This window comes from Oryza sativa, chromosome 6 (assembly GCF_034140825.1).
Source record: "Oryza sativa Japonica Group chromosome 6, ASM3414082v1".
Classification (NCBI taxonomy): Eukaryota; Viridiplantae; Streptophyta; class Magnoliopsida; order Poales; family Poaceae; genus Oryza; species Oryza sativa.
Genome location: NC_089040.1, coordinates 8,037,028 through 8,063,526, shown reverse-complemented (window position 1 = coordinate 8,063,526; position 26,499 = coordinate 8,037,028). Strand labels below are relative to the sequence as shown.

The window sequence follows — 26,499 nt, the reverse complement described above, 5'->3', positions numbered from 1 at the left end:
TTCAAGCTCCGAGACATGCCGGCGGTGAGCCTTACGGCCCACCTCCACCATGGCCTCCACCGAGCGTCGCCCCTCTTCGACACGCGCCCACGCGGCGTCGAGCTCCGCCCGCTCTGCCTGCAGGGCCTCCACCTGGGCACTTAACCCATCCAACATCGTGGTGTTTGCGGTGGCCAAGGCCTGCAGAAGGGGCTCTGTGTTCAGTGGGGCGATAGAAGGCGTGGGGAAGAGCCGCCTTGGAAAAGATGCCACGCGGCTCGGGCCGCCGATGGAAGTGCCGGACTCGGGGATGTCTCCCGGACCCGTTTGGTCCTGAGCGTCGCCCGAGGGAGTGGGCCCAAGCGACGCGCCCGCAGCCTCGTCGCCAGCTGCCCCGGAAGTTGTCGCCTGAGCATCGCCCGAGGGAGTGGGCCCAAGCGACGCGCCCGCAGCCTCGTCGCCAGCTGCCCCGGAAGTTGTCGCCTGAGCGTCGCCCGAGGGAGTGGGCCCGAGCGACGCGCCCGCGGCCTCGTCGCGAGCTGCCTCGGAAGTCGCCATCACCTCGTCCTGGCGAAATCCGGCTTCCTCCCGAGCGGCTTCCTTGGCCTTGTGGGCTCGGACAGCCTCCTCCCGAGCTGCTTCCTCGGCTTGGTGGGCTCGGGCGGCCTCCTCCCGAGCAGCTTCCTCGGCCTGGCGGGCCCGGGCGGCTCCCTCCCGAGCGATTTCCTCGGCCTGGCGAGCCCGGGCGGCCTCCTGGGCGGCCTCCTCGGCTTCCCGTAGGCGATCCGCGGCCTCTCGCCGGTCAGCTTGCCGCCTGCGGGCCTCTGCGGTCGCCGGATCCTCGGCCTCAGACTGGCCGGACTTGGAATGGCGGGAGGGACGCGACGGGATCTCGCTGAAACAAAAGAAAAGACCAGAAGACGAACAAGATGGGTGAGTGAAAACTCGCGTTGAGAGAATGAATACAGCCACGATGGGTGAGAGACGAACCTGCGAGGGGGTCGGTTAAACGACCACTTTGGAGGGGAAATGAGCTTTCCCCGAGATGGTTCCGTCTCCCCCATCTTGCGGGGCCGCTTCTTCATGCGCTCCCCCTCGGGCTGCGATGTTGGCGCGGCCCCCTCCGGGCGCCTGCTGCTGGTACGCGCCGCCCCGCCCCCTCGGGGAGGAGATGGGGGAGGTGTTCCTCCCTGCTTCCTCTTCCCCCGGGTGTTGGCAGGGCGGCTGCTCCCCGGACCCCTGTCGCGGGACCCAGAAGCACGACCCCCTCTCGGGGTAGATTGTTCCCCCCGGCGGCTCCCGCCTGCGCCGTCGTGGCCCTTTGGAGCTCGCTCCTCTGAGGCCCCGACTGCCATCATAATGGTCAGGATGGAGGCGCGGTCTGGATCGCTGCAGAGGGGGAGGATTCCTTGGGGAATGAGGGCCGCCTCCACGGAGTTGAGATTCAGCACCCGTTGGACCAATATCTTGAAGTCCTCAGGAGCCCAGTCCCATCTCACTCCCTGGTGGGTCCTCATGAAGTCTTCGGACCCGGTGTACTCCCAGGCGCCCCGAGCGCGCCGCTGGAGCGGCGCAATCCGACGACGGAGGTAGTCGCCATACACCATGGCCCCTGTGAGCCCCTGGGATCGCAGGCCCGCCAGGCGGTCGAGGACGGCGTCATAGCCATCCCCCAGATCTACCGGCGCCCGCCAGCTGGAGGCCTGCACCGGGGGCTGGCTCGGAAGTCGGAGGCGCGCTTCGTCGGCGAGGGGAGTGTAGAACCAGTCGCTCTTCCAGTCGTCCCACTTCTTGCGGAGGGCGCAGGGGATGTAGCGGTTCAGCACCGGCCCCCGTGGCTGGAAGTAGCAGCCACCGACTACCGATGGCGGCGACACCGACTGCACGGTGAAGAACCACCGGAACAGCCGAAGAGATGGGCGCACCCCAATGAACATCTCGCACAGATGCGCGAAGATGGCCAATGTCATCACCGCGTTGGGGGTGAGGTGCGCCATCTGGAGATCGTAGAACTCCAGAACATCCATGAAGAAAGAAGAAAATGGCGGAACTAGCCCTGCCATTGCAAAAGGGAGAAAGAAGACGGACCGCCCCGGGTAGTCTGGCGCCGGGCGTCCCTCGCCCAGCGTAACTATCTCCCTGCCGGTGGCAGATTCCGGCATGAAGCGACGCGGCAGCCCAGCCTGCCTCTCGCTCACGATGCGGGAAGGCGGCAGCACGCTACCATCGAGCAGAGCGGAGCCCCGTGCCATGACGCCGGAGGAAGAGAAGATTAAGAGCGAGCGCGTGTGGCGAGGGTAGGGCGCAGGAAAGAAGGAGTTAGGGCGCAAGCGGCGAAGACAAGGGGAATAATGGCGAAAGGAAGGAAACAAATCCCTTCCTCAGTGCCTTTATACCCTTGCCAACGCTGTGCCTGGCTCCTCGCTTCTCGCGCCCACTATTTCGCCCCCTCGTTTCTCGCGCCCACGCTTCCACTAATCTCATTCGCCCGCTTGCGGCGCATGAGGTGGATATGCGGTTGTGGCAGTCGAGGTAGATCATATCGTGCGCGCGTTAATTACGCTCGCCAACCGAAGCGACGTTACCATATCTCCAGATGAAACGAATCGCCATGTCCAGATTCGTGTGCTACTCGAGTAATGTGGCAGTCTTGAAGAGACCGCTCATTATTGACAGCCGAGTTACCATTGCCGATGTGCGTGATTTTTGACCGTTGGGTTTCTGCCCAATTGTGGAGACCGGTCCCACCTGTCACCAGGCCTTAGGAGTGGCGTCACGCCCAACCGCTTCCCTTAAGGAGGGCGATCGCCCTGGCATAACGCCGGGGGCTACTATCGGTGACATGGGATCGGGAGTATCATGACTAGAGATTTGAGGCAGACACAATCGCCCACGTGGCCTGGCACCCTCGGGGGACGTCGGGCCCGAGGGTGATGTGTTCGCCCTCCTCTTAGTCCCCCCGAGGGGGTCGGGCTGCACCCCCCTCGGCCCCGAGGGCCGAGGCGCCCCGACCCCTCGTGGGTTTTCGCTCCGCGTGTATGGGTTAGGTGAGCACAGTGGGGCTCACCTAACCACATTTATTGCGGTTTGGCTGAAGCGTGTCACGACGCATGTAACGCAGTGCATTGCACTCATTTATCCGGTCTGTGACTGGTCACAGACCGGTCAGATCGCGGGTTAGGTGGCGACAGGCGGTCTGACGCACGCCTCGCCCCATCCCGTCAGGACGAGGGCTTCTAGGCGCTCGTCCCCAGCTGGAGCTAGCGTGTTACCTCCTAGAGATGGCACGTTAGTCCTGACCAGATATATGCCAGGCTTCATCCTAACCATTACAAGCAAAATGTTGTCTGAAGAAGGGCGAACATGTAGATTGCTAAGCTGACACGTGGTGGACAAGAATGACCGACGTGACTGGTCTGACTCCGGTCATGTCGTCAGCAGGCGGCCACAATTCCACGACGCGTCTGCTCCCGGCGAAAGTGGAGGTAGTTGTGGGCCGTCCCATCAGAAGGTGACTCGGACGGCAACGATGCAAATCTCCGTCCATTTATGAAAAGGTGGGGGAAATCCCCACAAAAAAGGGGGGATGGTGCATGTGGTATCCCCTTAAGATATAAAAGGAGGACCTTGCCCACTGAGAGGGGAGAGAGCTTTTTCTTGGACTGGACCTTTCCAGATTAGGAACCGAGAACAAGGGAGAGGCTGGCTCATACTTTGTAGCTCTTTCATACACAGATCTCCCAAAACACAGGAGTAGGGTATTACGCTTCTCAGCGGCCCGAACCTGTATACATCGCCGGTGTCTTCTGTGCTTCCTGTCTCGCGAACCTTCCACATACAGATTGGGAGTTTAGAGTCTCACCCAGGGTCCCCGGCCGAACCGGCAAAGGGGGGCCAGCGCGGTCTCCCGGTGAGGAGCCCCACGCTCCGTCAGATATAATTCAAATTCAAATTTGAATCGGGTATATAAACTTTTGGTCTATAAACTTTAGATGTATAGAAATACTATATATGAAAAATATTTGAATTCAAATTCAAATTTGAATCAGATATAATTTAAATTCAAATTTGAATCGGATATATAAACTTTTGACTTATAAACTTTATGTCTATAAACTTTAGGTGTATAAACTTTAGATGTATAGAAATACTATATATAAAAAAATATTTGAATTCAAATTCAAATTTGAATCGGATATATAAACTTTTGACTTGTAAACTTTTGGTCTCTAAACTTTAGATGTGTAAACTTGAGGTGTATAAACTTTAGGTGCATAAATTTACTAAAATAAAAAAATAATGTGGTGCCAAAAAAGGAAATCAGGTGGAGAAAAGGAGGGGGAGGAGGGGGGGCTACCGGATCGCTACCTGATCGGCAAGGCGATCGATCGCTCATTAGAACTACCCCACCGAACACAGCCGAGGCTATACTAGGCTCCTCTGAACATGCTCTAAAGCATGTGTGGAGATCATGGGTATCCCATATCTACACGGCGATGGTATTCGAACTAGGTACAGGATACCTAATGTAGATAGAATATCTTATTTGTATCTTGGGTTTGTTTCTTAACTTGTGTATCAAGGAAGCACCCTGAAACTTAGTCGGTTACGACTGTATCTTACCTATATTTTCATATTCCGTTAGGGATATAGATTATCTTTTGTAACCCGGACTCCTTTCCATATATAAGGGGGGTCCGGGCGCCTCTAGGGGCATATGCTGATTTCTCCTGAATCATACAATCAATAATACACTCGGCGGATTCATCCCCGGACAGGAGTAGGGTATTACTTCTTTTATAAGAAGGCCTGAACCTGTATAAATCCTTTGTCTCCAAACCCATACACTTTCCTAGCTTGATAGCCACCCCCTTTTATTATTGCCGAAATCTAGTTTCGACAGTTGGCGCGCCAGGTAGGGGTAGCGTCAAGCTTTTCGCCGATCAGTGCAATGGGTCCTTTCTCCGGCATCGACGACCTCGTCTTCCCACCCGGGCAGACGTTTCGGTTCGGCAGCCTCGACTTCGTCACCGACAACTTCGGCAAGATTTCTCTCTTTGACTCGGAATCGGACCAGTCGGGAGAGAACCGGATCTCAGTCCCGTTTGGATTCCCAAACGCGGCTGAAACCTACTTCAAGACCATCTCAATCGAGTCGGCTTCAAACCACTCGGCTGAGATCGCATCTTCTCCAACGACGCCAGATCAAGATGATGGGGCTTACCCACCGATCCTGATGAAGCTCCCCGACGATCTAGCGGCCGTCTTCACCACGACAGCGTCTTCATCCCGTAGGCCTAGGCGGAAGTCGGCTTCAACACCGATTTCGCCTAGCTTCAGGGAAGTCGGCGTCATCCTCCAACCACTCGGCACGGTTTCGACGGATCAGCTGGATGACTACAACAGCTCTCCCACCGTCGACTCACGTCCTACTGACATCGTGGAGTACGACGAATTTAGTTCTCGCTACAACGACTTCGACGACTTCAACGACTTCGACGGAAGCCTAGATGACAATTACACCCCTCTCTACTTTGGCGTTTTCATGGCCAATAATGAGACGGAGGAGCAACGCCAAGCCCGGGAGACTGAAGAACGTCGCCGACTGGAGGAGGAGCATCAAGTACAAGAACAAGAACGGCTACGGCGTGAGCAGCAGGACCGTGAGCGGATCGCCAAGGAGGCTGAAGATCGACGTCAGCGAGCTTTGGAAGCAGGGCGCCGAGCGCGTGATCTCATCGGACAACAAGACGTCGAAGGGACGCCGGTTTTCCGTACCCCTCAACAGAATGCGGTTGCCGCGATCACCCTTCTCGACACCCTCCTCAACCAAAACGAGCTCAATCGTTCCGACCACGTCGTCAGCATCTTGAACCAGACGAAGACCATGATCGCGGCTTCGGTCCCAGTTAACTCCGAAAGCGTCCACACGCCGACTGGTAGCCGAGTACCCCACTTCCGATCTCATGATTACCGTCATCCAAGCCTCAGCATCACCGGCGCAGGATCCAACCGCAGGAGCAGGGGTCGCGACGAGCGGTCTGTTCACTCGCCTCCCGAACTTCATAGGGAGCGCCGAGTGGAACGGCCTCGCTCACCACCTCGTCGCCGCCCCATCGATCTTCGCGACACAATCATACAGCGCCGAGCAGCTCGAGTCTACCATCACTCGCCGGACCGCCACGACGACGACCTTGACGGAGTAGCAGCCTTCACCGACGACCTGCGTCGAGTGGATTGGCCAGCCGGCTTCAAACCGACTGGAATAGAGAAGTATGACGGTACCACTAATCCAGAATCGTGGCTTACCGTCTACGGTCTCGCAATCCGCGCAGCAGGAGGAGACAACAAGGCCATGGCGAACTATTTACCAGTGGCTTTGGCGGATTCCGCCCGATCTTGGCTCCATGGATTGCCCCGTGGTACGATCGGATCTTGGGCTGAATTACGCGACCACTTCATCGCCAACTTCCAAGGCACCTTCGAGCGTCCTGGCACACAATATGATCTTTACAACGTTATCCAGAAATCCGGAGAATCCCTTCGAGAGTATATCCGACGATTTTCTGAACAACGTAACAAGATCTCCGACATCTCCGACGACGTCATCATCGCCGCATTCACCAAAGGGATTCGCCACGAAGAATTGGTCGGCAAATTTGGGCGCAAACCTCCCAGAACAGTCAAGCTCATGTTTGAAAAAGCCAACGAGTACGCCAAAGCCGAAGACGCCGTCACCGCATCGAAGCAGTCGGGTCCCAGTTGGAAGCCGAAAAATGCGCCGGCTACCGGAGGAGGTGGAAGTAACAATCATAAGGACCGCAAGCGTAAGCCTGAGGAACTTGTTGCAACCGCCGCTCATTCTTCTCGACAGCGTTCGCGCGTCAACACCTTCGACAAGATCATGAACTCCCAATGCCCGCATCATCCAAACTCCAACCACGTGGCCAAAGAGTGCTTCATCTACAAGCAGTTCGCGGAGCAGTACACCAAGTCTACTCGGAAGAACTCCGACGAGGAACAAAGCACGTCAAGGAAGAAGGACGACGGCGACACCCCGGCTGGATTTCAAGACCACCGCAAGGAGCTCAACCATATCTTCGGCGGCCCCCTGGCTTATGAGTCTAAACGGAAGCAGAAGTTGACTGAACGGGAGATCAATGCTGTTCAGCCCGACACGCCCCAGTATCTTCGATGGTCAGAGATTGCAATCAAGTTTGACCGCTCGGATCATCCTGACCGAGTGGTCCACCCGGGGCGGTACCCCCTGGTACTAGACCCAGTGGTCCGTAATGTCAAGCTTCGCAGAACCCTCATTGATGGTGGCAGTGCACTCAATATCCTCTTCGCCAAGACCCTGGATGATATGCAGATTCCTCGCTCCGAGCTAAAACCAAGCAATGCGCCTTTTCACGGAGTAATTCCAGGATTATCCGCGACTCCACTCGGCCAGATCACCCTCCCGGTCACTTTTGGCACTCGGGAAAATTTCCGCACAGAGAACGTCAGCTTTGAAGTCGCCGATTTCGAGACAGCATACCATGCCATACTCGGACGCCCGGCGTTAGCCAAGTTCATGGCCGTCCCGCACTACACTTACATGATGATGAAGATGCCTGGTCCCCGTGGAGTCCTGTCCCTACGGAGCGACATCAAGCAAGCCGTCACATGTGACAAGGAGAGTTGCGACATGGCCCAAACCCGCGAGATGGCGTCTGCCCGAGAGGAAATCCGACTGGCTGCAACCACGGTGAGCGAAGGAGAAGTGCCCGCCGCCAAGATTTCAAAAAGTGGAGAAACCGAAGCCGAGACTAAAAAGATTCCCTTAGATCCTTCTGATCCTACCAAAACTGCTGTAATAGGCGCCGAGTTAGACTGTAAATAGGAAAGCGCGCTCATCACCTTTCTTCAAAATAATAAAGATATCTTTGCGTGGAAACCTTCGGATATGCCCGGTATTCCCAGAGAGGTGATTGAGCACTCCTTACATGTCAAAGAAGACGCCAAGCCTATTAAACAACGACTCCGCCGATTTGCACAAGACAGGAAGGACGCGATCAAGGAGGAGTTAACCAAGCTGTTAGCAGCAGGCTTCATCAAAGAAGTCCTTCATCCCGACTGGCTGGCAAACCCGGTTCTAGTTCGGAAGAAAACAGGGCAATGGCGCATGTGTGTTGATTATACCGACCTCAACAAGTCTTGTCCCAAAGATCCTTTTGGGTTGCCTCGCATTGACCAGGTAGTTGACTCAACCGCCGGCTGTGAGCTTCTCAGTTTTTTGGACTGCTACTCGGGGTATCATCAGATCCGACTGAAGGAATCCGACTGCTTGAAGACTTCATTCATCACGCCTTTTGGTGCATACTGCTACGTCACCATGCCGTTTGGATTAAAAAATGCAGGAGCAACTTATCAACGTATGATTCAGAGATGCTTCTCAACACAAATTGGCCGCAACGTTGAAGCCTATGTAGATGATGTAGTTGTCAAGACCAAACAAAAGGATGATTTGATTTCGGATCTAGAAGAAACCTTTGCGAGCATCCGTGCTTTCAGGATGAAATTGAACCCTGAAAAGTGCACCTTCGGAGTACCGTCAGGGAAGCTGCTTGGTTTTATGGTGTCTCATACGGGCATCCAAGCCAACCCGGAGAAAGTTACTGCTATCCTCAACATGAAACCGCCAAGCACCCAGAAAGATGTTCAGAAGCTGACTGGATGCATGGCGGCGCTCAGCCGATTCGTTTCAAGACTTGGCGAGCGGGGGATGCCCTTCTTCAAACTACTGAAGAAAACAGATAATTTCCAATGGGGACCCGAAGCACAGAAGGCCTTCGAAGATTTCAAACAACTCCTCACCAAGCCACCGGTCTTAGCTTCACCACACCCGCAGGAGCCGTTGTTGCTGTATGTATCAGCCACCTCCCAGGTCGTGAGCACAGTCTTGGTTGTCGAGCGTGAGGAAGAAGGCCATGTCCAGAAAGTTCAGCGACCAATCTACTTCGTCAGCGAGGTCCTGGCCGACTCCAAAACGAGGTACCCTCAGGTTCAGAAGCTGTTATATGGTATTTTAATTACTACCAGGAAGCTGTCTCATTACTTTCAAGGTCACCCGGTAACGGTGGTCACATCGTTTCCACTCGGCGATGTACTGCACAACCGCGAAGCAAATGGGCGGATTGCTAAGTGGGCTTTGGAGTTGATGTCTTTGGACATATCATTCAAGCCCCGCACTTCAATCAAGTCTCAAGCGTTAGCTGATTTTGTCGCCGAGTGGACCGAGTGCCAAGAGGATACCCCCGCGGAGAACATGGAGCACTGGACCATGCATTTTGACGGATCCAAACGACTTTCGGGCACTGGAGCAGGAGTGGTTTTGATTTCCCCAACTGGAGAAAGATTGAGCTATGTGCTTTGGATACATTTTTCGGCGTCCCACAATGTCGCCGAGTATGAAGCCCTCCTTCATGGGCTACGGCTTGCAATTTCCCTAGGGATAAAGCGTTTAATAGTTCGAGGCGATTCACAGCTGGTTGTTAACCAAGTTATGAAAGAGTGGTCCTGCCTCGACGACAACATGATGGCATATCGACAAGAGGTACGCAAGTTGGAAGACAAATTTGATGGACTCGAACTCAGTCACGTTCTTCGACACAACAATGAAGCCGCCGACAGACTTGCCAATTTTGGATCCAAGCGTGAGGCGGCGCCCTCAGATGTTTTCGTCGAACACCTTTATACACCGACTGTACCTCACAAAGATACCACTCAAGTTGCGGGCACTCATGATGTCGCTATGGTTGAAGCCGACTGGCGAGAGCCCTTCATGCGATTTTTAACTTCTCAAGAGCTCCCTCAAGATAAAGATGAAGCCGAGCGGATTTCAAGGCGGAGCAAACTTTATGTTATGCACGAATCTGAGTTATACAAGAAAAGCCCTTCAGGAATTCTGCAACGCTGTATATCTTTAGAGGAAGGGAGACAATTGCTGAAAGACATACATTCTGGGATATGCGGAAACCATGCTGCTGCGCGCACCATTGTTGGCAAAGCTTACCGGCAGGGTTTTTTCTGGCCTACTGCAGTGTCCGACGCCGACAAAATTGTGCGCACATGTGAAGGTTGCCAATTTTTTGCCAGACAAATTCATCTACCAGCTCAAGAGTTGCAAACAATCCCGCTGTCTTGGCCGTTTGCGGTTTGGGGGCTCGACATGGTTGGCCCGTTTAAAAAGGCAGTCGGTGGTTACACGCATCTCTTTGTGGCCATTGATAAATTCTCCAAGTGGATCGAAGCTAAACCGGTTGTCACAATCACAGCGGACAATGCTCGAGACTTCTTCATCAACATTGTGCATAGATTTGGAGTGCCCAATCGGATCATCACCGATAATGGCACACAATTCACTGGCGGAGTTTTTAAAGACTTTTGTGAAGATTTTGGAATTAAGATTTGCTACGCTTCAGTGGCACATCCCATGAGCAATGGACAGGTGGAGCGAGCCAATGGCATGATACTTCAAGGGATTAAAGCGCGTGTTTTTGACCGGCTAAAACCCTATGCCGGCAAATGGGTGCAACAGCTGCCATCAGTACTTTGGTCTTTGCGAACTACACCCAGTCGGGCCACAGGCCAGTCACCTTTTTTCCTTGTCTATGGGGCAGAAGCAATGTTGCCGAGTGAAGTCGAATTTGAGTCTTTGCGCTTCCGTAATTTCCGTGAAGAACGCTATGAAGAAGATCGAGTGGACGACTTGCATCGACTGGAAGAGGTCCGCGAAGCAGCTTTGATTCAGTCAGCTCGGTACTTACAAGGGTTGCGACGTTATCATAATCGCAATGTTCGATCTCGTGCCTTTCTAGTTGGCGACCTGGTTTTACGGAAAATTCAAACCACACGAGATCGGCACAAGTTATCTCCTCTATGGGAAGGGCCATTTATTATCTCTGAAGTTACCCGGCCAGGTTCATATCGACTCAAGCGCGAAGACGGCACTCTCGTCGACAACTCTTGGAACATTGAACATCTTCGTCGTTTCTACGCTTAACCTTATCATTGTATTTCCCTATTTTGACTGTCAAACGTCAAGTTTTCTCCTTGAAGTTGTCAGTCGGGGGCTATCATCATAATAATGGAGTGTGATTTTTTATCAATTCAGTTTGCTTACTTGGTTTATCATTGCCTTGTTTGGTTTTTCTACTTAGTTTGCGAGGACTGAAGGTTTTTAATAGCTTCTTTGGGTTTTAGGCTCAACAAAGCTTAGCAAAAACTTTTAAGAAATCAAAAACTTTGCAAGAATCATCAAGCACAGCATAAATACACCAGTATTGTACAAATTGAGCCTCCATACATTACATTCATGATCAGTCAGAATCAGTTCTTTCATCATCAGAGTCTTCATTACTCGGCTGGAGGTCGTTGTTGCGAAATTGCTCTACAACATCGCTCGCAATTTTGTCGGCCGCATTTTGCGCACTGCTGATAAGATCGAGGGCAGCTTCTTCACTTGTCCCGTCTGCAAATCCATCAATGGTGTCGACTTCAATTCTCGGGTACAAGAATTTTGTCATCGCCAAGGCCATGCCAGCTCCCATACTTCCAGCTTTCTTGATATTCTTGAAATATACTTCCGGAGCAACACTCAGCTTGTCAAATATTTCGGTTGCGTCGAGTGCACTCGGACCACCATTATTGAGGAACATGGCTTGGATAATTGGTGCAGCGGCGTTGGCGACGTCATCCCTTGCTCCTTCAAGCCTCTTGATCTTACCAACCAGGACGTCAAACTGAGCTTGAGATTTGATCTTGCGATCTACAAAACACATTCATGATGAGCATCTGTTGCATTATAAGGAGAGAAGCTCAGACTGTTAGCTGGCGCTACCTTCGACTTCCTTCAAGGCTGAGTCCCTTTGCGCAGCCAGTTCTGTCTTGTCTCTCTCCAGGGCTTCAATTTGCCTCGCCATCTGTTCCATCCTGGCGGCTTGCGCTGTTTGAAATCCGGATGGTTGAGGATGCAATTATGACAGCATAAATCAATGGAACAGATCGGGATGATTACCTTTTGAAGAACCACTTAGTTCGAAGTTTGCATCCTGGAGCTGGGCGATTTGGTCCCTTAACTCTTTTTCTGTCTTTTTGGCGCACTCCTTGGCCTCATGCAGCTGGTCCCTGACTGCTTCTAGAGTTCCCAAATGAGGAACCAGCTTTTCCAAAGTTGTAGTCTTGGCCTCATTGCGAAGATGGATTCTCTGCATGATGGATCATGGTTTAGTTTCTGCTAAAAAGAGAACAAAGCTATTGAAGGCTGTCACCCGGAAGACTTACATTTACAATACGAGTGGCTTCTCCAAGCGCTTTCTTTAGCTGGCACACTTCTTCATCTTCTTTTTGACGGTTTATGACTATACCGGCGGCTTGTGAGTTCTCATCCCACCATTTGATCAAGATAGGAGGACGAGAGTCGTCGGTCGCCTTTATGCGAGGAATTTCTTCCCCGTCATCATCTGATGGTCCTGGTGTGTTTCCAAGATATTAGACGGATAAACTGAGGTTATTTAAATCGCCATTGTCTGAGAAGACAACTAACCTGAAGATGTACCTAGCTGAGCGTGAGGAGATCTTTGTTCTTTACCTGAAGACCCAGCTATCGAGTCGTTACCAACCTCTGGTCCTTGTGAAGTCGTCGTCTGCGCTTCTACTTCGGGAATCTCTGGATCAGGGCCTGCGTCCGACTGGTTTCCAGTCGAGGGCTCTTGAGTTGTTGCCGTTTCAGTCGTTGCCGACTGGTTTCCAGTCGGCGGCAGGTCACTCGGATTGGCCCTATCTCCTGAAGCATGGGCGCCAGTCGGCTGGCTTTCAGCAGTCGGCTGGTTTTCATTAGTCGGCTCGGGGTCCTTGGATATATTTTGCTCTGTCATAGCCGGATCAGGGTCTTTTCCAGATGGATCTATATCAGATGGTTTCCTGCAGAGTGTTCTTTCAATATTCAGTATCATTTTCATGAGAAAAACATGCCGAAGCGGAATCATATCGAGAGGTCTAATACCTGGAGGATGTTCTGATCTTTGGTATCGCACGGCCAGCCAGTTTTTTCCTGGGCATGGTACGCTTTGGGGGTTTATTAGGCGAGCCCTTATCCCCAGATTTATCATCGTCGCCTCCATCATCATCAAGTACCAGCTTTCTTTTACGAGGACCTGTTTGACCAGCCAATTTGGAGGTCTGAGGTTGCGGATCTGGTCTGATCGTTGGCCCTCCGCCTCCCTGAGCGGTGTGTTGGCGAGGAGACCGGCGCTGAGAGACTGGTGGATCTGACTTCATCAATGCATATTCCTGGACAAGATGCTTCCATAGTTATTAAACTCAGCGTGAAGATAAAACTATGTTCTGATCACGGTTTGAGGATTTCCGATGCATACCTGTGGAGGCGGATTGAATGCATTATATGGCACGACTGGCAGTTGATGAGAGTAGCTGACTACAATTGCATTTGAGAAGATTTTATACATCCTCTCCTTCATGATTTTGAAATCCAGGGAGTCTGGTTCTTCACGGTTGGGATCATGTTTGCCGTCGAACTCGAATGCTGTGCGGGATCTTTCCTTGATTGGCGCCAGTCGGCATTTAATGAAGTGCCGAGTGATCTGCTCTCCCTGTAAGCCTTGTTCTTTAAGATTTAACATACGATCCAACAACTCCAAGGCTTGTACTGCTTCATCTCCGATCGGAAGAGAATTCCAAGTATCTTGGTACACTGGAGGAAGACAAGAGTACCCGGGAAGAGCAGGCTCGGGATTCTGAACATAGAACCAGTTTGCATGCCATCCTTTGTTCGAAGTCTTGAAGGGCATCGAGAAATATTTTTGACTCAGAGTTCCCCTTAGTTGGAATCCTGCCCCCCCCCCGACTACACACGGTTTGTTCTTGTTTGGTTGGGGTTTGAGGAAGAAGATCCGGCGGAATAGGGCAAAGTGAGGTTTGATCCCCAAAAAGGCTTCACAAACATGGACGAAGTTGGCGATATGCACTATGGAATTCGGGTTTAGGTGATGTAAGCTGATTCCGTAGAAATTCAAGATCCCGCGGAAAAATTTCGAGGTCGGAAGAGCGAAGCCGCCATAGAAGAAATGCGAGAAGACTACGATCTCATGTGTATCAGGGGTCGGAAAAGCCTCACCGCTCGCTGGCCGCCACCCGATGATCTCCTTGGCTGGGAGAACGCCGTGCGCCACCATCTCCTTCAAGTTCTCTTCCGTTACGTCGGATGGCGCCCATTGACCTTCGAAGCTTTCTCTCTCTTCCGCCATTGGTTTCACTCAAATGTGTTGATTTGATTTGAGGGATGGCTTGGGAGAGGTGAGGGATTGAGGCGGTGGATCACGGGAAGGATTTTGATGCACTTTTCGGAGGTGGATTTGGCCGGAGTTGAGAACCCTAGTTCGCCGGCGCAGCTTTACACTGTAGCAGGGAGTGGGGAAAATGGCGAGAGTTCCGGCGGGGAAGACGAAGCGTCGCTTGGATATCGGATTTTTTCAGTTAAGGGTATCGGAGGTGCTAATGGGCCTAGGCCTGAACAGTACTTCAGCCCAATACTTTTAACAGCGTGGCCCATTGTGTTCCTTAGGGACTTAGGCATATTTTGCTTTGGCAATATTATGCGCACAACAGTGTTGCCCAATGCTGATGAAATCCTTTTTATGCGGTCATATAATTCTTTGGAATTATTGCAATGCAAATTAAAAAGGTGCCCGACAGAAAGGCGTTATGCTGTTTTTGCAAGCTTTTTTAGGCTACAAAAGCTGTTTGGGTTAACTAGGGATGACTTGTTTTTATTATAGTCATTTCCTTGGCGTGTTATATGCCTGTTTTCATGGTAAATAGTCATGGCCTAGGCTATTCGACTTATTTATTACCATAATCTTTATAATACTTGATGGGTAATCTTTAGAGTTTTTATATTCGGATGCCTGTCGAGTGTGTTCATTCGTGAACCTTTTAGAGTGTAAACCACTCGGATTTCTTTTATTGTGGCTAAAAAGCAGTCGGCTAGCATGCCTATTTAGGCGCCGCGTATGCTTTTGTCATATAATGCACAATTGTGTTATTATTTTGTCTTTCAACTATATGTTTAGTTTGTTAACTAATCACATAGTTGGGGGCTACACCTAATTAGGTGCATCTATTCGATGCACCATATTCTTTATCTTTTCGCCCTTTACAGTCCACTCGGCAGGTTTTGGCTTGAAGAGTTTGAAGTACTCGGATTATCATCTTTGAGAAGGCTACGATGGTCGACTGCAAAGGACTCGGGGGCTACTGTGGAGATCATGGGTATCCCATATCTACACGGCGATGGTATTCGAACTAGGTACAGGATACCTAATGTAGATAGAATATCTTATTTGTATCTTGGGTTTGTTTCTTAACTTGTGTATCAAGGAAGCACCCTGAAACTTAGTCGGTTACGACTGTATCTTACCTATATTTTCATATTCCGTTAGGGATATAGATTATCTTTTGTAACCCGGACTCCTTTCCATATATAAGGGGGGTCCGGGCGCCTCTAGGGGCATATGCTGATTTCTCCTGAATCATACAATCAATAATACACTCGGCGGATTCATCCCCGGACAGGAGTAGGGTATTACTTCTTTTATAAGAAGGCCTGAACCTGTATAAATCCTTTGTCTCCAAACCCATACACTTTCCTAGCTTGATAGCCACCCCCTTTTATTATTGCCGAAATCTAGTTTCGACAGCATGTAATCGCCATCATTAATTAATTAGCGTTGATCGACCTGCCGCGCGCGCGCGCTAATTAATCTCGTCGGCGTCGGCAGCAGCAGATTAACAGTTGGCGATGGACGAGACAGTGCTTGGAAAGCTAGAGGTTGGTCAGCTGCTTTCAGCTCGAGCGTGTGACGATGGGTTAAGCTCAACTGTTTGCATATGTGACGTGCGCCACAGTATTCTCGCTATCTCCTAACCTGCATATTTTTTAAAACAACTTTAGAAAAAATATTTCATCTTTTAGAGGTTTAAAAACCAAAGTTAAAAACAACAAAACACATAGATTAAAATCAAGTTTGAAAATAACGAACTTTTAATATGCATACAAACTTCTATACTGTGTAAGACAGTTACATTAAAAGTTTGTATTTTTTTTGAACTTATAGCGGCTCAATCAATAGCCAGCTCTTGTATTGTGTGTGACATTACATTTTAGCTATTTTTCAAAAAGTATTTAGCATAATAACATACTCCCTCCTTAAACATGAGGTTATTAGCCTAATAGATTCTTCCATGAGGTTTACACATGTATATCCCTAATGATCAAACAATGCTCCAGTTCATACGATTGATGATTAAAGAATGTTCAAGTTTGTTACACATGAGAGCTCAAAGGTCCATTCATTGGTATCTGCAACAACTCTCGAGCTAATTAGCTCGTACATTTTGTAAACCTTTTCTGCATGCTTTCTTTTGTGAAGAAGAACAGGAAATAAAATAAAAGGAAGAGAAGAGAAGGGGACATTATCCCGCAGGTTCACATGGTCCTCTGCTGCAAGCATCTGAATAAGTTGTGATCTGATCCTTTCTTCTTCCCCCCATCATGTGTTGTTGGCCCAACTGCCTTAGGTTTCACAGATGTTGTTGGGTAGCTAATAGCTTTGCCTCATCTTGAGGCATCCATGCAAAGCAAGCAAACCTCCCAACTAAGTGGTGGCCCCTGCAGATTTGCAGGCACCCTCACCTATAATTCAGGGGCAAATTGCAAGTGCATCTATATGCAAATCTCCTCACCCCTTTTTTCTCCCTGTTCATCCTGTCCATGTGGGGCCCACTCATCACCACAAATCATGTTAGTACTACTACATCCTAGATTTGGTGGGGGGCATGATGTGATTACTGATTAGAGCTGCCACTTAACTCACTTATGACTGATTAGAGCTGCCACTTAACTCACTTATGACTGATTAGTGATGCCAACAACTATATGGCATTTTGTGTCATGTACTCAGCTTGTGACTGATTAGTGATGGCAACAGGCTGTGCACTATGCCGTTGTACCGTGTGTGATTAGCATGATGGTAATGTGTGTTGCTAATCAGTCGAGCCATGCAAAGTCAATACTAAACCATTGGACAGGGAAGCTACAGGAAACATGATACTCCTATGGGATATTGCAATGGAACATAATATATGAGTATTAACCATGTGATGCTATCTGTTTCTTTTTATCAATGAATGTGTAACTATGTACAAATTGGCAAAATCTCAATGCAATATCTGATATTTTTCCCCGGCACCAACAGCCATCTCTCTCTCTCTCTCTCTAGCAAATCATGAGTCATCAATGGTCAAAACTAGTAGTACGTGTTTAAACCGTAAAGTTCTGATCAGTCAGAACTCCTTGAACTAACATGGGAATCACTTTTGATCATGACTATGGCAATGATTAAGCACACTGGTGGAGAAACCATCTTTCGTCGGTCGGCCGATTTCCACAATAGTCCCGGATGCAATAAAAACCGGGGCTAAAGATGATCTTTAGTCCCGGTTCAAAAGGGAAACGGTCATATTTGATCTTTAGTCCCGGTTTGTGTTACCAACCGGGACTAAATATCATCTTTAGTCCCGGTTCGAATGCTGTCAGGACCTGTCAGGCCCCCCCGGGATCTTTAGTCCCGGTTGGTAACACCAACCGGGACTAAAGATCTTAACTTTAGTCCCGGTTGGTATTACTAACCGGGACTAAAGATCCCGGTGATCTTTAGCCCCGGTTGGTGCTACCAACCGGGACTAAAGATCTTAACTTTAGTCCCGGTTGGTAATACCAACCGGGACTAATGATCCCGGTGATCTTTAGCCCCGGTTGGTGCTACCAACCGGGACTAAAGTCCCACCCCTATATATATGTCTTCTTCCTCCTCCAGCTGCCCGAGCAAGCTTCAAAATTACTTCAAAAAAGAGGGGAGGTCATGCCAAAATTTCTATTGAATTTATTTTGGTGATTACATACAAATCGGAGGTGCCTAAAAGGTTTGCAACTTCATCCTCCAATATTTTTTTTTGTCATACTACATTTGCACCTATGTTTTGCACACTTTTTTTTGTCTCCAAAATTTAGTTGTAAGTTGATGAGAGAGAAAATGTGTGTGGGGAAGAAAGAATATATAAAAATTTAGTTCATTTGCTAAACAAGGTTTTATAAAATAGTTGAGAAGGAAAACTCTAGTGAAAGTTAATCTTAAATAATAGAAAACAAACTAAAATGAAAATTAAAAGAAGTAAAACACATTAAAATTAGTTTAAAACTTTACAAATAGTTTTTAAGAATTATTTGGTGTAATATTTTATGATTTTTGTATGAATAAAGATATCTTATAATTATTGTATGACTGTCATTATTGTAAGAATAATTATTTGTGTGCGGTTTTTTGACTCATGTAGATGGATCGGCAATGGATGTACGCTGACCGGCGGTCCAAAGAGTTTATTGACGGCGTGCACTATTTTTTGAGAGTGGCCGAAGCTAACAGGCAAAGGGGTTTTATTTGTTGTCCATGCAATAAGTGTAAGAATCAGAAGGAGTATTCTGCATCCATGACTATTCATTTCCACTTGTTTGAGTCGGGGTTCATGCCAAGCTATAATTGTTGGACATCCCACGGAGAGCAAGGTGTTGAGATGGAAGAAGATGAAGTGGAAGACGACAATATTCCGGACTTTGCTCAGTATGTTGGATTTGAAGGAAATCAAACGGGCGAGGAGGAAATAGCTGCTGATGGTAACGACGTTGCGGATGATCTTGGTCAGATGTTGCAGGACGCCAGGGAGGACTGCGAAAGTGAAAAGGAGGCCCATAAATTGGACAAGATGTTGGAGGACCACAGAACTTCGTTGTACCCAGGTTGCGAGCAGGGGCACAAAAAGTTGGATACCACTCTGGAGTTGTTGCAATGGAAGGCAAAAAATGGGGTTAGTGACAAGGCATTTGGCGATTTATTGAAACTCGTCAAGAACATTCTTCCGGGGGGAAACAAATTGCCCGAGACAACGTACGAGGCTAAGAAGATAGTCTGCCCGTTAGGACTGGAAGTTCATAAGATTCACGCATGTCCGAACGATTGTATCCTATATCGCGGTGAGGAGTATGAGAACCTAGAAGCATGCCCTGTTTGCAAAGCACTACGATACAAGATTAGACGGGACGATCCAGGAGAAGTTGACGGGCAGCTAACAAAGAAGAGAATTCCTGCTAAGGTGATGTGGTATTTCCCTATAATACCACGGCTAAGGCGTTTGTTCAGGAACAAGGGGAATGCTAGAATGTTGCGATGGCACGCTGAAGAGCGTCAACAGGACGGGATGCTGAGACACCCCGCCGATGGTTCGCAGTGGCGAAACATCGACAGAAAATTTAAAGAATTTGGAAAGGACGCACGAAACATACGGTTTGGTTTGAGTACGGATGGCATGAATCCTTTTGGAGAGATGAGCAGCGGCCATAGCACTTGGCCCGTTACGATGTGTATCTACAACCTCCCCCCCTGGCTATGCATGAAGAGGAAGTACATAATGATGCCGATTATTATTCAAGGCCCCAAGCAACCTGGTAACGACATCGACGTGTACCTAAGACCACTGGTCGAAGATCTTAAACAGTTGTGGAAGAAGGAAGGTGTCCCCGTGTGGGACGAGGACAAACAGGAGGAGTTTAACCTACGAGCGCTGCTGTTCGTAACCATCAACGATTGGCCTGCACTTAGCAACCTATCCGGACAGTCCAACAAGGGGTACAAGGCTTGCACTCACTGTATGGATGAAACAGAAAGTACGTATCTTAAGCACTGTAGGAAGGTTGTATACATGGGTCATCGTCGATTCCTTGCAGCAAACCACCCGGTACGGAAGAAAGGCAAGCACTTCGAACATAAGGCCGACCACCGTACGAAGCCTAAACATCGCAGCGGGAAAACAGTGTTTGCTATGGTTAAAGATCTTAAAGTAGTGTTCGGAAAGGGGCCTGGAAGCCAGCATATAGAGAGCGAAGATGGTCACGCGGCGATGTGGAAAAAGAACTCTATATTTTGGGAGTTACCATATTGGGAATTCTTGGACGTACGCCACGCAATCGACGTGATGCACCTCACTAAGAACCTTTGCGTAAACCTTCTTGGCTTCCTAGGTGTATACGGAAAGTCGAAAGATACACTGGAAGCACGTAATGATCTGAAGCATATGGAATAACGCGGCGACCTTCACCCGGAACCAAAGGAGAAAGGAAGCCATTACTTGAGTCCAGCCAGCTACACTCTTAGCAAGGCAGAGAAGGAAAGTATGTTTGAATGCTTGGAGAGCATAAAGGTACCGTCTGGATACTCCACGAATATCAAGCGAATAATAAGCACGAAGGAGAAGAAGTTCACAAACCTAAAGTCTCATGACTGTCACGTGTTGATGACACAACTGCTACCAATTGTAATAAGGGGTATCCTTCCAGACAATGTCCGGGCAACAATAACAAAGCTATGTGCATTCATGAACGCAATTTCGCAGAAGGTCATCGATCCGGATAGATTAGAAGCCCTTCAGAATGAAGTGGTGCAATGTCTCGTCAGTTTTGAGTTGATATTTCCACCTTCATTTTTCAATATAATGACGCATCTGCTTTGTCACCTTGTGAAAGAGATCCGTATTCTCGGGCCTATGTACCTACACAACATGTTTCCTTTCGAGAGGTACATGGGCGTTCTGAAGAAGTATGTTCGTAACCGTGCTCGTCCAGAGGCAAGCATCGCCAAGGGTTATGGAACAGAGGAGGTCATCGAATTTTGCGTAGAATTTATCGAAGACCTTCGCCCAATCGGGGTACCTGAATCACGCCATGAAGGGAGACTACGGGGAAAGGGAACTCTCGGAAGGAAAACAATAATGACGGTAGACAACAATTTATTCCGTAAAGCCCATTTCACTGTTCTGCAACACTCTTCATTGGTAGCTCCTTACATCGAGGAGCACTTGGCTCTAGTTCGCGCCAGGAACATCGGTAAGTCCGATGCATGGATTACACGGCATCACATTGATACTTTCCCCGCGTGGCTACGACAACATCTCATGGGTAACGAGTCGATCAACCAACAACTTGCCTTCCTGGCGAGGGGACCGTCTGGGTCGATCGCGACATTCCAGGGATATGAGATCAATGGGTACACATTCTACACGAGAGCCCAAGACATGAAGAGCACGAACCAAAACAGCGCTGTTCGTGTCGATGCCATGGGACACGATGGAACAACTGCCACGTATTACGGTGCCATCGAGGACATATGGGAACTTGACTATGGTCCTCTCAAGGTTCCTCTGTTCCGGTGCCAATGGGTTAGGTTGACTGGTGGAGGCGTAATGATTGATGACAGTGGGATGACAACTGTTGACCTTAACAAGGTTGGATACTCGGACGAACCTTTTGTCCTTGCCAATGATGTAACGCAAGTCTTTTTCGTGAAGGACATGTCTAGCAAAGGAAAGAAGGGCAGAGGGCCTGATGAGCCTAAGCGTCAAGTGGTTCTCCCAGGCAAAAGAAAAATCGTCGGAGTTGAGGACAAGACTGACGAGGATTACGATCAGTTGGATGGGCAACCCCCTTTCACGGTGACGATTGACCCTAGCATCCTCCTATCAAATGAAGACACCCCTTACTCACGCAGCGATCACAAGGAGGGAACAATAGTGAGGAGAAAGTACGTGCGGTCAACCGTCACCGCCGATGTAATGCCGTAATTATTGTGTACACGATGTAAACTATTTTGGATGTATTGATTATCCATCATGTATATGCTAGTTATATGTGATACTTACAATTTTTAAAAGTTTTAACTCACACAGGTGGCAATTTCATATGTATGTTAATTAGAGTTTTTAACATTTAATTTACTAGCATTCATATGCTAATTATAATTGACTAGAGGATTTTTAAAAGTTTTAAATCACGCAAGTGGCAATTTCATATGTTAATTAGAGTTTTTTAACATTTAATTTACTATCATTCATGTGCTAATTATAATTGACTGGAGAATTTTTAAAAGTATTAAATTTAATATATTTTTAAAACTATCATTCATATATTAGAGTTTTTCACAATTTAATTTACTATCTTTCATATGCTACTTATATATATGACTATTCGAATTTTTAAAAGGTTTAAATCATGCATGTAGCATTTACATATGTTAATTAGAGTTTTTATCATTTAATATAATATAATTCCTACGCTAAGTATATATGATGATTACAATTTTTATTAATTTTAAATCATGCAGTATGTACATACATATCTTAATTAGAGTTTTTACCAACATAATAATATCATTCATATATATGCTAAGTATATATATATATTGGAATTTTTATTAATTATAAGTCATATATTTGCTTATTACGATTTATCCACTTAATTTATTACAGACAAAAATAATTTTTCGAAGTAATTGTCATTAATCTTTGTACTTTAAATAATGTTAATGCATTAACTTCTATTTTATAAACACATATGTAAGCGAAAATCATATGCAGTGCTATAATCTTTAGTCCCGGTTGTTCTCAGCAACCGAGAGTAAAGATCTTTTCTTTACTCCCGGTTGTTCTAAACAACCGGGACTAAAGATATCTTTAGTCCCGGTTGTTGAGAACAACCGGGAGTAAAGATCCGGGGTATATATATTCCCGGTGCGCCCTCGTCTTCTTCACCAGCACTTGGACGTTTTCGGCCGATCGATCTCTCTCGGCCTCTCTCCTTCGCCGCCACGAGACGCTCAATTTCATCATCAATATCACAGCCCAATCACAGAAATTCAAAGAAGCTCATATACATCTCAAGTTGTTGAAATACATCACAGAAGTTTCAATGTTACAAATTACAACCACTCATGGTTCAATTGACAAGTTAAACCAAATACAATTCACAAGAAAAATTGAACCATTCATTACATTCCTTTCAAATACCACAATCCATCGGCAATCCAGTCCCGAAATTGGTTCATGACACGCGAGTCCAATTCGTTTGTTGGTTCGCTAGATGGAGAAGAGGTTCCACCCAATGGATCATAATTTTCATCATGGTCACAATTGTCGAACTCTGTATCAGCCATTTGACTGTCTCTAATGAAATTATGAAGTGCTATGCATGCATGGATAATTCTGCTTTGCTTTTCCTGCGAGTAGCTTGGTAAACTAAACAAAATCCTCCACTTGTTCTTCAAGACCCCAAATGACCTCTCAATGACATTCCGACACGAAGAATGGCAGTAATTAAAGTGCTCCCTTTTTCCCCTTGGCAATGTGCTTTCGTTGTACTCTTGGAAATGATATGTTATACCCTTGTATGGTGCTAGATAACCCGGCCTATTTGGGTATCCCGAGTCTACGAGATAAAACTTTCCTGGAGGTGGCTTTGGAAACTTGGCACTAAATCTAGTATGTGCATCATTGAATACCCTCATGTCATGAACCGAACCAGGCCACCCAGCAAGCACGAAAGTAAATCTCATATCGAAGTCACAGACACACATAACATTCTGACTCTTCTCCTTATGTCTATTCCTATGTTGAACAGCAGCTGAATTTGGCACCACAACTTGGATGTGAGTACCATCTATTGCTCCAATGCAATTATCCAAATATGGTGTGTACTGAGGAGAAAGCAATTTCTTATGGACTGTTGTGAATAAGGGATCTTTTGGCCTAATGATATCTTGTGCAAGTTTCAGTAGAGCGGTCAAAACTGCTTTGAACTTACTATGTACTGTTTTAAGAGACCTAACAAATCTGTCTTGGGCTTGCCTAACTGATTGGGGAGCACCTACTATCCATAAAAAAAGACCCAAACACTCCATGGAATCCATGTTGTTTGTGGACTTCAACTCATATGATTCCACAAGCACAGAATGTAACCTCTCAAAAACTGGCCTGTGCATCCTAAACATGTTGTAACAAGCAGTTCTATTAGCTAATGTTCTCATAACCCAATCATGTCCAGACTCAGGTGCTACCCTTCTTGGAGCCTTATTAGAGTAAAGTTCCAAGTAATACGTACCAATCATGGCGGCAAGCATACATGCTCTTCTCCTGTCCATTTCTCTTTTCTTCAAAATATAAATGATAAGATCAATCTCATCATCACTGCTATCTTCATCAGAGATATCTTCATCACCACTGCCTTCACCATCCTGCAGGTGTGACATATGCATAGAAAGAAAGCACATCATAAATATAATATGAACAAACTTCAAGAAGAAAAGAAGGGAAGGTTTAAATAGGTCCACACATCACATGTTCATTACGTCACATCACATCAAACAAGTTGATAGTTCAACACAAAAGTAGATCATAACTAATGCAGCTAAGACACAACTAATGCAGACCAGACCCATGATATGCAGCTAAAGAAAGGGATCATCTAATACAAATTCTTCTGCTGGCACCATCTCCTCAGCCACATAAATCTTGCTTCTTTAGTGCTAATGTTCTTAAACATAACTCTGTTATGTTTGGAAGCAAACAACTGTGTGGCACAAAAGTATTCCACACTGTCTTCTGCTGCACCACACTCTACTGCCAACCTCTGACAGTTTGTCAATGACTCAGCAATTGATTCTTTCTTCTGCTCCTTTAACTTCTTGCTGTTAACAAGTTCAGTAATTAGGGTATTTGACTTATCACAATCAGAGTTGAAAGAATTGAGCAGCCCCTTCATGAGCTGCACCACTGGGCTCTTGCTTTTTTTCCCAGGACTAGAAGCTGTGGACACATCACAGCTGCTACTCCCTCTCTTCCTGCTGTTATTGCTCATGGGGCTGTTCTCATAACCATCCCCTACAGCTCTTTCCCCTCTAGCTGCCTCCCCTGCATCCCCTGCTTCTTCTTCTCCTTCCTCTTCATCTTCATCTTCAAAACCAGGGATGTATGCTGTGGAACCATCAACTGCAACTCCTTGAAATATCTCTATAAGAAAATCTAAGTACTCAGGGTTGCCATGGCGAAATTTCTTGGCGTCCCCCTTCTCCTGTATTGACACTAAATCAATATCACAGAAAACTCTAAAATCATGTAAACTAGCTATATTTTTGACAACTGCATACCTTAATTTTTTTTCCCACCAAGCATTTGATGCAATTATTTCTCCACTAGCACTTCTACCAGCTCCAGTTTGTTGGTTCAGCCACACCCAAGCACTGTAATAATTCTTTAGATGGGTGAATCTATTCTTTATCTGTTTGGTTGAATGCCTTAGGTTAGCCCTTTGGAAATATTTGGCCTTCAAATTCTGGTACCCTCTAGTTGTCCATGCTCCATTAGGACAATGCCCATCCCTTATTTCCTCACATGCTATTTCACACAATGTGTAAGTTTTTTCTTCTGTCCAATTTGCCTTGTCATACGTATTCTAGGAAAGACAAACATGATTTAACCCTAAATTAAACAATGAACAACATATACTGTAATACAAATGCTTAGATCACGGCATCCATAGCAGTATCAATATCATGAGCAACAATTGGCATATTTCGCAATAGCACAAAAGAGACATAACAGAAAGTAACCATGGGGGGTTTACCATGTGCTGACCATCAGGACCTAAGTCCTCTTCGTCTTCTTCGTTGCCGTCGTCCTCGGACACATTTGTCCCTTGGGACGACGAGGCACCGGCTCGCCGTCCTCCTCCGAAGACTCCAAAGTTGAAGGCGGGTGGCCCGCTGTGCGACATGGATGCCCCATGACCTCGGACGCCTCCTTGACCAGACGATGAGCCAGGAGGAACAAATCCTCGCATTCCCCTGCCAGATCCAGCGCCATTGGTCAACGACCTGCCACGGCCTCGTCCTCCTCCTCTCCCTCCACGACTGCTGCCACGTCCCCCTCCCGCCGCTGGAGGAGGACGTGACGGGGGGACTGTGGATCTGCTCCCTGCCCGAATCGGAGGTAACACAAGGCTACCCGGTTCAAGGATCTGTTGGTAGGAGGCGAAATCGGGGAAGGCGTCGGCCTGGGAGTTCAGATCGAGGCCCCCCGATCCCCCTCCCCCAAAATGGATGTCGGTGCCATATCCACCATATCCTGAAGACCCCTGCGAGAAGCCGTAGTCGGAGCCGTCCATGTGGCCCGTTGGAGCTTCATTTAACGACTGGGAGAAGAAATCGTGAGGATTTCCACCCGCCATTGCTGATGCGCGATTCGTGAGGCTTGCGCGAGCGGCGTCGGCTTGCACGACACCGGCGAACCAAGCGGCGGGCAGAGGACTAGCTAGCGCGTAGCTGCGGTGGGGGCTAACGCAGGACGGCGGCGAGGGCGCGGGGTTGTGAGTAGCGAGAGAGAGACGACGCGAGGAAATGGATAGGGATGGCTGGCGTGAAGGGGCAGTGGCTGGAATAGAGCCACATTTTCCCAATAGAGCCACTTTAGTCCCGGTTCTTAACCCTAACCGGGTTTAAAAAGAATTTCGAAATAGCGGGAAAA

At 48.0% G+C, this 26,499-nt stretch overlaps 1 protein-coding gene across 1 annotated transcript; it reads right to left on the bottom strand.

Moving 5' to 3' along the window:
* Positions 1-536: 536 nt before the first annotated feature.
* LOC136356909 (uncharacterized) lies at positions 537-26,203 on the bottom strand. Its single transcript, XM_066311475.1, has 11 exons — positions 25,981-26,203; positions 25,601-25,776; positions 24,599-25,048; positions 24,080-24,212; positions 13,028-13,178; positions 12,614-12,945; positions 12,307-12,494; positions 12,041-12,230; positions 11,864-11,968; positions 11,657-11,791; positions 537-874 (listed from the first exon to the last, which is right to left on the bottom strand). Exons 1-11 carry the CDS (start codon positions 26,201-26,203, stop codon positions 537-539), a joined length of 2,421 nt encoding a protein of 806 aa, XP_066167572.1.
* Between the last annotated feature and the right edge of the window lie 296 nt (positions 26,204-26,499).

What these genes read in the sequence shown, in the direction of transcription:
- LOC136356909 (XM_066311475.1), bottom strand. Translation starts at nt 26,203, where the DNA reads ATGGCGGGTGGAAATCCTCACGATTTCTTCTCCCAGTCGTTAAATGAA. An exon ending in GTCCTGATGGTCAGCACATG is followed by an intron (nt 25,049 to 25,600) that starts GTAAACCCCCCA and finishes GTGTCAATACAG; the next exon opens with GAGAAGGGGGACGCCAAGAA. An exon ending in AAGCCACTCGTATTGTAAAT is followed by an intron (nt 12,231 to 12,306) that starts GTAAGTCTTCCG and finishes TCCATCATGCAG; the next exon opens with AGAATCCATCTTCGCAATGA.